The following is a 17,122-nucleotide window of genomic DNA, read 5'->3' on the forward strand; positions in this document are numbered from 1 at the left end:
TGGTTTTACCGGATCCTATCGCCACTCCTGCAGGCTTCCTCTTGGACCTGATGGAGCTGCCCAAGTTTTGCTGTGAACCAGGGCTTACTGTTAAAGGTACAGAAAGTTTTGGTGGGCATGTACATGTCCTCACAAAAGCTGATGTAAGATGTCACCGTGTCAGTAAGTTCAGAGGAATTGGAACTGCGGCAGATGAAGTGTACTGCCAAGCCAGGTTTCAGTGAGGCACGGGGCAAGAGATCCGGAAAAGTCCGAGTTTTATTGGTTCTAGGTTTTCACATTTATTACAAGCCCTTGCAGCAATTTAATCAAAGTTCCTCTTAATGAAGCAGGGAGGGTTCCCCTTTCAGATGAATCTGAGAACATATCTAACAGAGGGGGGAGCAATTCAGCTTTAAACTTCTTGGAAATGTCTGTTGGCAGCCCCTCAGTGCTGCGGGTTGGGGGTTGAGGTTTGGACTGTCTTGCTTAAAGAGTTACAGCTGACATGAAAGTAACAAAAAAAAACTTCAGTTTTTTCCTTAAAGCTTAACGTCACGCACGCACGCACACACACACACACACACACACACACACACACACACACACACACACACACACGTAGTGTTGGTGGTAGGGCTGACCGTCAGATCCTTGCGGATGGCGAAGTTCTCTGGTTTGATGTCACACAAATGCAGCCGGTGAGTGAAGTCATGGTCAAAGTGCCAAACCATGTGGAGGAAACTGAGGGCAATGCGGTGAACCATCTCTCTGGAGCTCCATCTTCTCTGGACGCCACCGGACACCGCCGCCGCCACCCCGTCTAGCGAGAAGATGTTCTGGTCCCAGGCGTGTCCGGCCGACAGGAACTCCACGGCATAGAAGTGACCGCAAGAGCCCAGAACCCTGGTCACATGGGTACTGAGGTCCTGAAGTACTCTAGGAAATGGGGGAGAGAATGAAGAGAAGTCAGCTGGGTCCGACTGAAGAATAGAATAGAATAGAGATGAAGAAATACAGAACTTTTTGTCTCTCTACTACTACTACTACTACTACTACTACTACTACTACTTGCGGCTGCTCCCGTTAGGGGGCGCCACAGTGGATCATCCGTTTCCATCTCTTCCTGTCCTCTGCATCTTCCTCTGTCACACCAGCCACCTGCTTTTCCTCCCTCACCACATCCATAAACCTCCTCTTTGGCCTTCCTCTTCTCTTCCCTGGCAGCTCCATATTCAGCATCCTTCTCCCAGTATACCCAGCATCTCTCCTCCACACATGTCCAAACCATCTCAATCTGTCTCTCTTGCTTTGTCTCCAACCCATCCAACCTGAGCTGTCCCTCTAATACTCTCATTCCTAATCCTGACCTGCTTCATCACTCCCAATGAAAATCTTAGCATCTTCATCTCTGCCACCTCCAGCTCCACCTCCTGTCTTTTCATCAGTGCCACTGTCTCCAAACCATACAACATAGCTGGTCTCACTACCATCTTGTAAACCTTTTTGTCTCTTTGAACGTTTTGTCTCTCTAACAACCTCAGTTGCATCTATCTATCTATCTGTCTGTCTGTCCGTCCGTCCGTCTGTCTCTTTTCTCTCCTTTTTCTCTCCTCCAATGTCAGCCTTTCCTCACATCTTTCGATCTATGTGCTCTCTCTCTCTCTCTCTCTCTCTCTCTCTCTCTCTCTCTCTCTCTCTCTCTCTCTCTCTCTCTCTCTCTCTCTCTCTCTCTCTCTCTCTCTCTCTCTCTCTCTCACACACACACACACACACACACACACACACACACACACACACACACACACACACGCTTTTCTGAAGCCCATCTGTCACTGTTAGCATGCACAGATTCAGATAACAGAAGGTCACCACCGATTTGTTTGTATTTGTCTCCCCCTCGCCATCTGAGATGAAACCATCCACCCATTCATCCATCATTCCTGGATCTCACCGTAGAAAAATGTACTCCTCTTGTTGGAGGAGAGACCAGAGGGAGAGCAGCTCTGCTCGACTGTAAGGCCTCTCTCTCTTCTTCAGTCTTTCCCCCCAGAGTCTGGTTAAGGAGTTGTTCCTGCCTCCTCCCACAGCCCCTCCACCTTCCTCTCCACCCTCCTCTTCCTGCTCGTCGTCCTCAGCCAGACCGAGGGAGTTGCGTACCTTGGAGCGGGAGGTAGAGACAGACTCAATGGGCTTTGTGGAATATGACGGCTGATGGAAAGATTTACAACCAGGGTAACCATGAGACCGCTTCCCGTCTGTCCACATGATGGACTAAATGAGTTGATCATCACCTTTAAACCAAGATGATGGTCACATGACTCATACCCATCACTGAAAGGATGATTCGGTTTTTTTACAACCAGGGTTTTATATTCATTGTTTTTCCCATCATTCATAGCAGTTATGATGTCATTTTACTCACCAGCTTCATTCAGTAGATGTTGGACATGGACCACCGCTGGACTCAGCTTTACAGCGGTGTCTTATGGGACAAGTGAACAGGAGGGTCAGACATGTTTCAACAAGTCCACTTTAACCCAGTTATCTAAACCAGGTATGCGGAAGTGAAGGTTAAAAGGTATGATGTGAGGTGTCCAATATGATCAGTGGTGGATGACACTGCTGATCTACTTCCTGGTTCAGCCTGCAGGAAGTAGCAGCCTGTACTTAACGTAGGTAGTAGTAACATCCATAAACTAGCCGGCCAGCACCATAGAGAAGTCATAGATGATGGCAGTCATGGACAGAGGCTGACTGACACACTAGGGGGCGCTGTTGTTTACAGACTCCTGTTCACTTGTCCCATAAGACACCGTTGTAAAGCTGAGTCCAGCAGTGGTCCATGTCCAACATCTGCTGAATGAAGCTGGGGAGTAAAATGACATCATAACTGATATGCATGATGGAAAACCCCACGATAAGAAGACCTAGGTTGTAAAGACACGGAATTATCTTTTACTGACTAGTCTTATTTGGCAAGTCAGTTTAAGCTGTGGATGACATTCAGACGTTCAGCATTTCAAATGTAATTACATGTCTGCTTTTGTGGGGAAAAATCTCCACATAGATGGACGGTTTGGAGGTTTGAGAGGTGGTGCAAAGGACAACGATAGACAAAATTATGCTGCATGTTTTGTTTTGTTTTTTTGCCATTTGTAAACATAAATCTGTTGAAAGTAAAACAAAATACATTTTATGTACAATTTTGAAAATTAACAACATACCCTAACTTTTCCCTTTATTCATGAACCGCTTTAAAGAGTGAGTGGCAGAGTGACAGAATGCTGGTTTGTGTGTCACCGCTTCTCAGTCTGAATCATGTTGTGCTTTTCATTGCACATGGAATCTGTTGTGGATTGTTGTGAATTGTTGACTGTCTGTCACATCCTATCTTATCCCAGCATTTTTTAGATTTTGTGTTGCCAACAGTTGACGGTTGTACACCTACAGCTTGTTTATTCACCTGCTCTGCCAACCAGCTGTTCACTTGCTAGCATGCTAGCGATCCACTGGCGTACTCAACAAACCGTGGATTATCCCTTCTGGTACATCCCGACCGGACCATTCTCTGCCACAATCTCAGGACTATTCTTGACCTCTCTTTTGGAACCGTCATCCTGTTTTGGTTTCACTGCTGCGCCACTACTGTGGTCCAGGGCTGAGTGCCTCCTCTCTGGCTACCGACTTCAGTAGCTAGCTGCTGCGTCTCTGCTGCTGGTATAGCGTTCATAAAATACCTTGCATTGGAACATCCAAACCTCAGCTGCCACATCACCCCAAACTGTCTCGCTGACACTACTACCCCTGGACTCTTGCATCACCCCCACTATGTCCACAAGGCCTCCCGATCTGATCATGCTATTCCGTCTGTGCTGTCTGACCAGCATTCTATTGCACTGTGACGTCGACGTCATCACAACAAACTACTCGTTCACTCTGGCAATCTCAAGCCCCTGGTTTGTGTTGACAGTGTCATTCCTCCCACAGTGCCTTCCTCAGCATCTATGAGTGACACTGCAACATTCATGCTACTGAACACTCGCTTCTTAAACAATAAACCACTACTCATCTTCATAGACAAGAAAATTGACTTTGTATGCTTAACTGAGACATGGCAACAGCAGGAGTTTGTGACATTAAATCACACCCCCAGGCTATGTGTACATATGGAAACTTCGCTCCATGGGTCGTGGTGGTGGGCTGGCTATTACACATTCTGACATTCTGGTTAAAGAACTTCCAGTACTCAGTGTCTCCTCATTTGAGTGTGTTGTCTTCACACTAGCTGGGTCAGCACAGCTTCAGATGGTCTTTGTTTACCACCCTCCTAAACCTCTACTACCTTCAAGTCTGAGCTATCTGAGCTACTCACCTCTGTCTGCTCCGTGTCTCCATCTACACTCCTGTTAAGTAATTTCAATATCCATGTGGACTCCAGTGGCTGCACAGTTGCCGCTGAATTCCTGTCATTACTAGACTGCTTTAACTTCACACAGCATGTTCAAGGTCCCACCCATGCCAAAGGTCACACTCTGGATCTGGTGTGCTCTACTTGTACAACTCCCCTCCATTTTAAGTGCCTGGACCTTACCATATCCAACTATCATGCCATCCACTTTGCTGTTCATGTTCCGCTGCCCAGGCAGCACACAGAACATAGCATCATGTTCAGGAATCACGACAGTGAGTGCACCAGCCCTGACTGACATGATAATGTTCAGTCTAACCTCAGATCCCCCCGACACTACGATGCATGGCCTGATAGCCCATTAAAATGCAGCCTTATCCCTCAGGCTTGACTCTCTTGCCCCCCTCAAAACCCAGTCTGTCTCCTTAACCCATCCTGCCCCCTGATTTACCACCAAACTCCGCATCATGAAGGCCACTGATCGTCGACTGGAGAGGCTCTATAAAAGGTCTGGCCTCACTGTCCACCTCACAGCCTTTAAAGATCACGTGAAGACCTATAAAGAAGCTCTCTCCCAGGCCAAAATGCATTACAGCTCCACTATCATTGGCAACCAGCAAAATCACACCAGAATGCCGTTCTCCACCATCAACTGACTACTTCACCCCCTTGATGCCCCCCAACCTTCAGGTGCCCCTGACCTCTGGTCCAAGCTCCTGGACTTCTTCCAGGCCAAAGTGGATTCTATCCACCAGCAGCTGCTGGTACCAGCCCCTAACCCCCCACATGCACCTAAGTTGTATGATGTTGCTCCCCCTGCTGTGTGCCTACCTAAATGCTGGTCAAGGCATGTTTACCTACCCAGTGCCCCATAGTTGTGGACATTATCATTCCTCTTTGGAAACTGGCATGTACCCTTCAGCTTCAAAATGGTTGTAGTCACCCCCATCCTCAAAAAGCCAGGCCTGGGCCCAGATGACCTCACTAACAACCGGTCAATCTCAAACCTTCCATTTCTCAGTAAAATCCTAGAAAGAGTAGTAGCTGCTCAACTCCATCAACACATATCCAACCATGAGCTCTGTGAATCCCTCCAAACTGGCTTCAGAGCACACCACAGCACAGAGACTGCCCTTGTCAAAATCACCAATGACCTCCTCATTGCTGCTGATTCCAGCCACATCAGTATTCTCAGCCTCCTGGACCTCTCTGCAGCCTTCAACACTGTTTCCACACCATTCTCCTCAACCATTTATCTACATACCTAGGCCTCACTGGTGTTGCTCTCTCCTGGTTCCAGTCATATCTCACCAACAGGCAACAGTTTGTCAACATCAGACTCCACTTCCATCCTAGCCCCAGTCAACGGAGGTGTGCCACAAGGCTCTGTGCTTGGACCCCCCCCCTTTACTATTTACATGCTCCCCCTTGGTCAGCTCATCTGCGACCATGGTTTAAGTATCCATTGCTATGCTGATGACACGCAGCTTTAGCTCAGCACTAGACTATCTTCTCAGCTCCCCCCACAATCCCTTATCAACTGCCTCCACCAAATAAAAATGTAAACGTCATCAAATCTATTCAAGCTAAATAGCAATAAGACTGAGCTCATGGTTATGGCTTCCAAGGCGTTGCTCCGGACGGTTGGAGATCTTCGCCTCGATGTGGATGCCTGCTCCATCTGCCCATCCCCAGAAGTTTGCAACTTTGGTGTTATTCTGGACTCCACCTCTCATTCCAGTCACACATCAAATCCGTCACCAAATCTGCTTTCTTTCACCTCAAAAACGTCTCAAGTCTCCGGCCATTACTCTTCAGACTCCGTGGCCAAGACCCTCATCCATGCCTTCATCACCTCCCATCTGGATTATTGCAATGGAGTCCTGTCCGGGATACCTAGCAAAGCCCTAGACAGGCTTCAGTATGTGCAGGACTCAGCTGCCAGGGTGCCCTACCTGCACCAAGCCCTGTCAACACATCACTCCCACCCTTGTCCACCTTCACTGGCTCCTGGTCAAATCCCACATTTCTTATAAAATCCTCCTCCTCACCGATACATCCCTCCATGCCAAATACCTATGCCCTTACCCCTCAGTACATATCAGACCCCCCCAACCTCTATAGTCAATACCGGAGTCTGTGATTCGCAGAAACGGGCTTACTTTCCATCCCCCACACCAGCCTGGGGACTTTTTGGGATAGAGCCTTTAGTGTGGCAGCCCCCAACCTTTGGAACTCTATTCCATCAGAGATCCGCAACACTGCTTCTTTGGATAATTTTAAAAGACTACTTAAAACCTACCTTTTTACTAAGGCCTATGGTCTGTAGTCTTTTGAGCTTTGTTTTAATCTTTGTTTAATCTTTTTTGTTGTTCTTATCTAGTGTAAAACATCATTGGGTTCCTTGAAAGGCACTATACAAAACTAAGTTGTTGTTAAAACTATCAGAGGAATTTGAAACTGCTTCAGGAAAATGGACGGTTTGTTCCTTAGGGTGACCAAAGGGAAAAGGGAGAGAATTTTTCTATCACATTCTACCACAGTGTTACGCTAGCTGTGACTGTTGTAGACAGTTTGTCCTGCGTCAGAATATGATTGTCCGGGGCGTCCGGGTGGCGTGGCGGTCTATTCCGTTGTCTACCAATACAGGGATTGCTGGTTCAAATCCCCGTATGACCTCCAGCTTGGTCCCTGCAGACACAATTGGCCGTGTCTGCAGGTGGGAAGCCGGATGTGGGTATGTGTCCTGGTCGCTGCACTAGGGCCTCCTCTGATCGGTCGGGGCGCCTGTTCAGGGGGGAGAGGGAACTGAGGGGAATGGCGTGATCCTCCCACGCACTACATCCCCTTGCTGAAACTCCTCACTGTCAGGTGAAAAGAAGCGGCTGGTGACTCCACATGTATTGGAGGACACATGATAGTCTGCAGCCCTCCCCAGATCGGCAGAGGGGGTGGAGCAGCGACTGGGGCAACTCAGAAGAGTGGGGTAATTGGCTGGATACAATTGGGGGGGAAAGGGGGGTATATCATTGTCAAATCAGCGTCAAGTCATGTTCTGTGGTGTGCCGCCCCTTTGGGGCAAGTTCAGTCTGGTTGAGAATTGCCCAGATCACTCCGATAGACCTTCATGTTAAGGTAATTTTTTTCCAAACAGCAGACACTGCAATGCATCTCTATGGCCCAGAACCCCAAATAGCGACCCACAGGCCGGCCAAATGTCTGGCCCGCGCCGACCCACTGGCATTAATGCACCTAACTAACTAACTAATTAATTCATGCATGCATGTCATGAACACACATTGAGCCAATTAAGACAGACTAATCAGAACTGTATTTCAGTGAGTGCAAATTAATGTTGAGGTGAATTGTGTGTTGGTGAATCATGATGCAGGTCTCTGACCTCCAGGGTTGCGTAGAAAACCACATCCAGAGGAGAAAGTTCCTCCACCGCGTCCTGTTAGACGACAGAGAGACACAGAAAAAGACTTACAATCCGTAAGTGATTGAAAATCAAATGAGAAGATATTCACTCTGATGAGAAACTGAATCTGGCGGTGGTATCAGAGGTGGTGGTATCAGAGTTGGTGGTATCAGAGATGGTGGTATCAGAGGTTTAGATGCCTGCTGGTCCAGCTGCGTACCGTTTCAGTTCAGGTGAAAATAAAACTTTTCTATGTGAAGACATTAGTAAAGTTAAAGATATATGAAGTGAAATCTGAAGTGAATGAGATCAGGAGCTGCAAACAGACATGAGGTGAAGAGGTGCAGGACACCTGGTAGTCAAGGACGGCCAGCGGCTGGTAGGAGGAGAAGTTCTCCAGTTTGGATTTGAGGATGATGGGCGTATCCCTCCACAACGCCTCCAGAACCTTCTTTCCTTTCTCATAGTACAGACAGCGCTGATAGTGCACGAGGCCGTGCACGCACAGGTCCGTGCACATGTCCCCGGCCACGGCCCCCTCCCGGTACTCCACACACTGCAGGAGGAAAGACGGAGAGGACGGTGCTTTAATGAACTTTGTGTGTTATCCCACATGTTCTGTGCATCTTGTTCCTCTGTAAACCATCTTTCACCTTCTCACGTTTACTTCCAGCATCGCTCCTCAAACATAAAGAGGGATTAGTGGTGTTCCAGTTCCAGGATTACCTTTCTAATCCTCCCTGTTCCCACATTCCAACACACACACCAGGCAGTAGATCACAGTCTTCACCAGCTCACCAAACACTTTCCTTCTCTGTTTGGCTTTGTTTGGATAAGACATGTGAAGAGATGTATAGATGGATGGATGGATGATAGATGGAAGGATGTATAGGTGGAAGGATAGATGGATGGATGGATGATAGATGGAAGGATTTATAGATGGAAGGATGAATGGATGGATGATGGATGGATGGATGGAAGGATGATAGATGGAAGGATGTATAGGTGGAAGGATAGATGGATGGATGGATGATAGATGGAAGGATAGATGGATGAATGGATGATAGATGGAAGGATGTATAGGTGGAAGGATGGATGGATGGATGATAGATGGAAGGATTTATAGATGGAAGGATGAATGGATGGATGGATGGATGGAAGGATGGATGGATGGATGATAGATGGAAGGATGTATAGGTGGAAGGATAGATGGATGGATGGATGGATGATGGAAGGATGTATAGGTGGAAGGATAGATGGATGGATGGATGGATGTATAGATGGAAGGATGGATGGATGGATGTGTAGATGGAAGGTTGGATGATGGATGGATGGATGGTGTGTTTCATGGCTGGGTAGTTTTTGCATAAATGCCACTGGAGGGACATGATTCATCTGTGAGTCGGATAAGTGACCCGTCTTCATGGCTGTGCTGTCAGCCCGTGTTCCTGGCGTGTTGGCTGGACCACACCACACGGCAACATGAAGACGGCGTCTCGTCATCGTCACGTGTTCACGTGTCGACTGACAAATGAAGAGTGAACGACCCACAGCATGTAAATCGAGCTGTGGACCCACGAACCCAGAGACCCACACATCTCATTCAAACGAACCCCCTCCTCCTCTGCCTCCCCCTCCCCATCCTCCCCCTCTTCCCCCCTCCTACTCCCCCCCCCCTTCCTCCCCGTCCTCCTCCTCTCCCTTCGACAGTGTGGTTTACACTGCAGCAACTGCAAAGGTCACCCCTCTGTGTGTGTGTGTGTGTGTGTGTATGTGTGCGTGTGTGTGTGTGTGTGTGTGTGTGTGTGTGTGTGTGTGTGATGATAGTTTAAAAAGCAGTGTGTGGAGAGGTGATGACAGTTGAATGGGGCCCCATAATTACCCCCCCCCCAACCAACCTACCCCTAACCCCACTGGGCCCCTGATGTTCCTAATTTCTGTAAGAACTGCTGCTGATACACTGCCTACCTGTCTGCCTGCCTGCCTGTCTACCTGTCTGCCTGCCTGTGTCTGTCTGCCTGCCTGTCTGTCTGTCTGTCTACCTGTCTGCCTGCCTGTGTCTGTCTGCCTACCTGTCTGCCTGCCTGCCTGTCTACCTGTCTGCCTGCCTGTATCTGTCTGCCTGCCTGCCTGTCTACCTGTCTGCCTTCCTGCCTGTGTGTCTGTCTGTCTGTGTCTGCCTGTGTGTCTGTCTGCCTGCCTGTCTGCCTGTGTCTGCCTGTGTGTCTGTCTGCCTGTGTCTGCCTGTGTGTCTGCCTGTGTCTGCCTGTGTATCTGTCTGCCTTTGTGTCTGCCTGTGTGTCTGTCTGCCTGTGTCTGCCTGTGTGTCTGCCTGTGTCTGCCTGTGTGTCTGTCTGCCTGTGTCTGCCTGTGTCTGCCTGTGTATCTGCCTGCCTGTGTCTGCCTGTGTGTCTGTCTGTGTCTGCCTGTGTATCTGTCTGCCTGTGTCTGCCTGTGTGTCTGCCTGTGTCTGCCTGTGTGTCTGTCTGCCTGTGTCTGCCTGTGTGTCTGCCTGTGTCTGCCTGTGTATCTGTCTGCCTTTGTGTCTGCCTGTGTCTGCCTGTGTATCTGTCTGCCTGTGTCTGCCTGTGTGTCTGTCTGCCTGTGTCTGCCTGTGTGTCTGTCTGCCTGTGTGTCTGTCTGCCTGTGTCTGCCTGTGTCTGCCTGTGTGTCTGCCTGTGTGTCTGTCTGCCTGTGTCTGTGATGATGTCAGTTTGAGGTCTACAGCCTTGTCTCACTAATCATGATGAGTGACTCTTCATCTTTAACAGGTCTTCACATGTAAACTTCACTACAGTAACTTCCGCACCTGTCACCCACTCATGCATTCATTCATTCATCCATTCATTCATCCACTCACTCATGCATTCATCCATCCATCCATTCATTCATCCACTCACTCATGCATTCATCCATCCATCCATTCATTCATCCACTCACTCATTCATTAATTCATCCATCCACTCACTCATTCATTCAGTCACCCACTCATTCATTCGTGCATTCATCCATTCATTAATTCATTCACATGGCAGTTTGTTCCACCATTTTGCGGCCAGGTGAGAGAGTCAATAGTCTCGGGGGGGGGGGGAGTATATCTGCTTGTCTGAATTCTACAATAATTAATAATGAGAATGAGAATAAAGTTTGTGTACAGAACATCCAAACGCACTGCTGCAAAGTTCAGAATACACCAGTGTTGCTGAACACAGTAAATACACCAGTGTTGATGAACACAGTAAATACACCAGTGTTGATGAACACAGTAAATACACCAGTGTTGATGAACACAGTAAATACACTGGTGTTGCTGAACACAATAAATACACCAGTGTTGATGAACACAGTAAATACACCAGTGTTGCTGAACACAGTAAATACACCAGTGTTGATGAACACAGTAAATACACTAGTGTTGATGAACACAGTAAATACACCAGTGTTGCTGAACACAGTAAATACACCAGTGTTGATGAACACAGTAAATACACCAGTGTTGATGAACACAGTAAATACACTAGTGTTGATGAACACAGTAAATACACCAGTGCTGATGAAAAAAGTAAATACACCAGTGCTGATGAACACAGTAAATACACCAGTGTTGCTGAACACAATAAATACACCAGTGCTGATGAACACAGTAAATACACCAGTGCTGATGAACACAGTAAATACACCAGTGCTGATGAACACAGTAAATACACCAGTGCTGATGAACACAGTAAATACACCAGTGTTGCTGAACACAATAAATACACCAGTGCTGATGAACACAGTAAATACACCAGTGTTGATGAACACAGTAAATACACCAGTGCTGATGAACACAGTAAATACACCAGTGTTGATGAACACAGTAAATACACTAGTGTTGATGAACACAGTAAATACACCAGTGCTGATGAAAAAAGTAAATACACCAGTGCTGATGAACACAGTAAATACACCAGTGTTGCTGAACACAATAAATACACCAGTGCTGATGAACACAGTAAATACACCAGTGCTGATGAACACAGTAAATACACCAGTGCTGATGAACACAGTAAATACACTAGTGTTGATGAACACAGTAAATACACCAGTGTTGAGGAACACAGTAAATACACCAGTGTTGGTGAACACAGTAAATACACCAGTGCTGAGGAACACAGTAAATACACCAGTGCTGAGGAACACAGTAAATACACCAGTGCTGATGAACACAGTAAATACACCAGTGCTGAGGAACACAGTAAATACACCAGTGCTGATGAACACAGTAAATACACCAGTGTTGAGGAACACAGTAAATACACCAGTGTTGAGGAACACAATAAGAGAGTGAACTAGGAAGGAACAGGGTGTGTGAAAGTTGGTGTGTTGTGTTGAAATGAATGTAGGAAAGTTAAAGTCAGTCTGAGCTGCAGCGCTGCTGAGAAGAGCCACCAGCTGAACCAGCTGTCTTCCCAGTACACACACACACAGACACACACACAACACAACAAAACACACACACACAACACAGACACACATACACGACACACATACACAACCACACACACAACACAACACAACACACACACACACAACACAGACACACATACACGACACACATAACACAGACACAACCACACACACAACACAGCACAACACACACACACACACGCAACACAGACACACATACACAACACACACACACACACAACACAATGCACACAACACATACACACACACACTAAACACACAATACACACACGCCCCCCACACAACACACACACACACACACACACAACATACAACACATTCAACACACACACACATACGAGTGGACACACAAGTCATGCCCGTGTGTGTGTGTGTGTGTGTGTGTGTGTGCTTTCCAGCTCTCTGGATTTCCTTTGCATTGCGTCATATCTCACATACAGCCCCCCCCCCCAACATCCCCTCCACACTATGGGAAAACTTTCCCAGAAGGCCATTAGGAATGCACCGAGTTCCACTGGCTACTCTACTGGTGTGTTTGTGGTTTGTCTGGTGTGTGTCTGTGGTGTGTATGTGTGGTGTGTGTGTATTCCCAGTCTGCCTGTGTGTGTCTTATGATCAGGGTGGGTTTCAGACCCACGACATGAGGAGGACCACAGTCCATGTGATGCTGCTAATAAACATCCTCCACCACCAGGGTGGCTGTGCTGACCTCCTCAACGTAAAGATGAAAATAAAGTGGAAGAGGAGAAGAGACAGTAGTAAAGCTCAAAGTAAAGATGGTAAAATAAAGTGGAATAGGAGAAGTGACAGTAGTAAAGCTCAAAGTAAAGATGGTAAAATAAAGTGGAATAGGAGAAGTGACAGTAGTAAAGCTCAAAGTAAAGATAGTAAAATAAAGTGGAAGAGACAGTAGTAAAGCTCAAAGTAAAGATAGTAAAATAAAGCGGAAGAGACAGCAGTAAAGCTCAAAGTAAAGATGGTAAAATAAAGTGGAAGAGGAGAAGAGACAGTAGTAAAACTCAAAGTAAAGATGGTAAAATAAAGTGGAAGAGGAGAAGTGACAGCAGTAAAGCTCAAAGTAAAGATGGTAAAATAAAGTGGAAGAGGAGAAGAGACAGCAGTAAAGCTCAAAGTAAAGATAGTAAAATAAAGCGGAAGAGGAGAAGAGACAGCAGTAAAGCTCAAAGTAAAGATAGTAAAATAAAGCGGAAGAGGAGAAGAGACAGTAGTAAAGCTCAAAGTAAAGATGGTAAAATAAAGTGGAAGAGGAGAAGAGACAGTAGTAAAGCTCAAAGTAAAGATGGTAAAATAAAGTGGAAGAGGAGAAGTGACAGTAGTAAAGCTCAAAGTAAAGATGGTAAAATAAAGTGGAAGTGGAGAAGAGACAGCAGTAAAGCTCAAAGTAAAGATGGTAAAATAAAGTGGAAGAGGAGAAGAGACAGTAGTAAAGCTCAAAGTAAAGATAGTAAAATAAAGCGGAAGAGACAGTAGTAAAGCTCAAAGTAAAGATGGTAAAATAAAGTGGAAGAGGAGAAGTGACAGTAGTAAAGCTCAAAGTAAAGATGGTAAAATAAAGTGGAAGAGGAGAAGTGACAGTAGTAAAGCTCAAAGTAAAGATGGCAAAATAAAGTGGAAGAGGAGAAGTGACAGTAGTAAAGCTCAAAGTAAAGATAGTAAAATAAAGTGGAAGAGGAGAAGTGACAGCAGTAAAGCTCAAAGTAAAGATGGTAAAATAAAGTGGAAGAGGAGAAGAGACAGTAGTAAAGCTCAAAGTAAAGATGGTAAAATAAAGTGGAAGAGGAGAAGAGACAGTAGTAAAGCTCAAAGTAAAGATAGTAAAATAAAGCGGAAGAGACAGTAGTAAAGCTCAAAGTAAAGATGGTAAAATAAAGTGGAAGAGGAGAAGTGACAGCAGTAAAGCTCAAAGTAAAGATGGTAAAATAAAGTGGAAGAGGAGAAGTGACAGCAGTAAAGCTCAAAGTAAAGATGGTAAAATAAAGTGGAAGAGGAGAAGTGACAGCAGTAAAGCTCAAAGTAAAGATAGTAAAATAAAGTGGAAGAGGAGAAGAGACAGCAGTAAAGCTCAAAGTAAAGATAGTAAAATAAAGTGGAAGAGAAGTGACAGTAGTAAAGCTCAAAGTAAAGATGGTAAAATAAAGCGGAAGAGACAGTAGTAAAGCTCAAAGTAAAGATGGTAAAATAAAGTAGAAGAGGAGAAGTGACAGTAGTAAAGCTCAAAGTAAAGATGGTAAAATAAAGTGGAAGAGGAGAAGTGACAGTAGTAAAGCTCAAAGTAAAGATGGTAAAATAAAGTGGAAGAGGAGAAGTGACAGTAGTAAAGCTCAAAGTAAAGATGGTAAAATAAAGTGGAAGAGGAGAAGAGACAGTAGTAAAGCTCAAAGTAAAGATGGCAAAATAAAGTGGAAGAGGAGAAGTGACAGCAGTAAAGCTCAAAGTAAAGATGGTAAAATAAAGTGGAAGAGGAGAAGTGACAGCAGTAAAGCTCAAAGTAAAGATGGTAAAATAAAGTGGAAGAGGAGAAGTGACAGTAGTAAAGCTCAAAGTAAAGATGGTAAAATAAAGTGGAAGAGGAGAAGTGACAGTAGTAAAGCTCAAAGTAAAGATGGTAAAATAAAGTGGAAGAGGAGAAGTGACAGTAGTAAAGCTCAAAGTAAAGATGGTAAAATAAAGTGGAATAGGAGAAGTGACAGTAGTAAAGCTCAAAGTAAAGATGGTAAAATAAAGTGGAAGAGGAGAAGTGACAGTAGTAAAGCTCAAAGTAAAGATGGTAAAATAAAGTGGAAGAGGAGAAGTGACAGTAGTAAAGCTCAAAGTAAAGATGGTAAAATAAAGTGGAATAGGAGAAGTGACAGTAGTAAAGCTCAAAGTAAAGATGGTAAAATAAAGTGGAAGATGAGAAGTGACAGTAGTAAAGCTCAAAGTAAAGATGGTAAAATAAAGTGGAAGAGGAGAAGTGACAGTAGTAAAGCTCAAAGTAAAGATGGTAAAATAAAGTGGAATAGGAGAAGTGACAGTAGTAAAGCTCAAAGTAAAGATGGCAAAATAAAGTGGAAGAGGAGAAGTGACAGTAGTAAAGCTCAAAGTAAAGATGGTAAAATAAAGTGGAAGAGGAGAAGTGACAGTAGTAAAGCTCAAAGTAAAGATGGTAAAATAAAGTGGAATAGGAGAAGTGACAGTAGTAAAGCTCAAAGTAAAGATGGTAAAATAAAGTGGAAGAGGAGAAGTGACAGTAGTAAAGCTCAAAGTAAAGATGGTAAAATAAAGTGGAAGAGGAGAAGTGACAGTAGTAAAGCTCAAAGTAAAGATGGTAAAATAAAGTGGAAGAGGAGAAGTGACAGTAGTAAAGCTCAAAGTAAAGATGGCAAAATAAAGTGGAAGAGGAGAAGTGACAGTAGTAAAGCTCAAAGTAAAGATGGTAAAATAAAGTGGAAGAGGAGAAGTGACAGTAGTAAAGCTCAAAGTAAAGATGGTAAAATAAAGTGGAAGAGGAGAAGTGACAGTCGTGCAGCTCGGCCGCTTCTGCCAACACAGAACCAGCTGAACTGTAATGTCTTCTGAGTCTCAGCTGATTCACTTGAGTCGTTTTCCTCTTTTGTGTTGTTGTGTCTCAAACAGGAAGAAAAAAAAACCCCCAAAAGTCCACGACGACCACGGAGGTTTTATTCAAAGACCACCTTTGTTCCCAGAGCCGGACTCTGACTCCACATTCCAGAAAGCTCCGGTCCGAGCACAGAGGCCTTAAAAGGCGCATTAAGCGGCCCGGTGACGTTCCTGTGTGGGCTGCAGCTGCAGGGCGAGTGAAGCCACGGCAGGGCGATGCCTCCTCCTTCCCTGCAGGAGCACACAGCTGACTTTCAGGTGGGTTGGGATTCGTTTCCCCAAAGCGTTTTTGTCTGAACTTGCTGAGGTTGTTGATGGTTTCCAGGAGCTTCAGGCCTCCTGTTGGAAAACTTTACAACACATGAAATTGTAATGCACGTCTGAAAAACGTCCTCCGAAAAACACTGACGGCAGCAAGGTCACAGCAACCGTGCTGCTGCTAGACAGTAAGGTCACAGCAACCATGCACCTGCTAGACAGTAAGGGCACAGCAACCGTGCACCTGCTAGACAGTAAGGGCACAGCAACCATGCTGCTGCTAGACAGTAAGGTCACAGCAACCGTGCTGCTGCTAGACAGTAAGGGCACAGCAACCGTGCTGCTGCTAGACAGTAAGGGCACAGCAACCGTGCTGCTGCTAGACAGTAAGGGCACAGCAACCGTGCTGCTGCTAGACACTAAGGTCACAGCAACCGTGCTGCTGCTAGACAGTAAGGTCACAGCAACCGTGCTGCTGCTAGACAGTAAGGGCACAGCAACCGTGCTGCTGCTAGACAGTAAGGTCACAGCAACCGTGCTGCTGCTAGACAGTAAGGTCACAGCAACCGTGCTGCTGCTAGACAGTAAGGTCACAGCAACCATGCACCTGCTAGACAGTAAGGTCACAGCAACCATGCACCTGCTAGACAGTAAGGTCACAGCAACTGTGCTGCTGCTAGACAGTAAGGTCACAGCAACCATGCTGCTGCTAGACAGTAAGGTCACAGCAACCGTGCTGCTGCTAGACAGTAAGGTCACAGCAACCATGCACCTGCTAGACAGTAAGGTCACAGCAACCGTGCTGCTGCTAGACAGTAAGGTCACAGCAACCATGCTGCTGCTGGACAGTAAGGGCACAGCAACTGTGCACCTGCTGGACAGTAAGGTCACAGCAACCGTGCTGCTGCTAGACAGTAAGGTCACAGCAACCATGCACCTGCTAGACAGTAAGGTCACAGCAA

At 46.0% G+C, this 17,122-nt stretch overlaps 1 protein-coding gene across 3 annotated transcripts in view; it reads right to left on the bottom strand.

Moving 5' to 3' along the window:
- dipk1c (divergent protein kinase domain 1C) overlaps positions 1-17,122 on the bottom strand; it is a 60,838-nt gene that overhangs the window by 15,045 nt on the left and 28,671 nt on the right. For all 3 annotated transcript variants that reach the window (XM_056299775.1, XM_056299774.1, XM_056299776.1), the window contains 4 exons: positions 8,164-8,367; positions 7,791-7,844; positions 1,934-2,139; positions 624-918 (listed from right to left, as the gene is read on the bottom strand). In XM_056299775.1, coding sequence (XP_056155750.1) covers positions 624-918; positions 1,934-2,139; positions 7,791-7,844; positions 8,164-8,367 — 759 coding nt within the window. The remainder of the gene's footprint in view (positions 1-623; positions 919-1,933; positions 2,140-7,790; positions 7,845-8,163; positions 8,368-17,122) is intronic.

This window comes from Lampris incognitus, chromosome 19, assembly GCF_029633865.1.
Source record: "Lampris incognitus isolate fLamInc1 chromosome 19, fLamInc1.hap2, whole genome shotgun sequence".
Classification (NCBI taxonomy): Eukaryota; Metazoa; Chordata; class Actinopteri; order Lampriformes; family Lampridae; genus Lampris; species Lampris incognitus.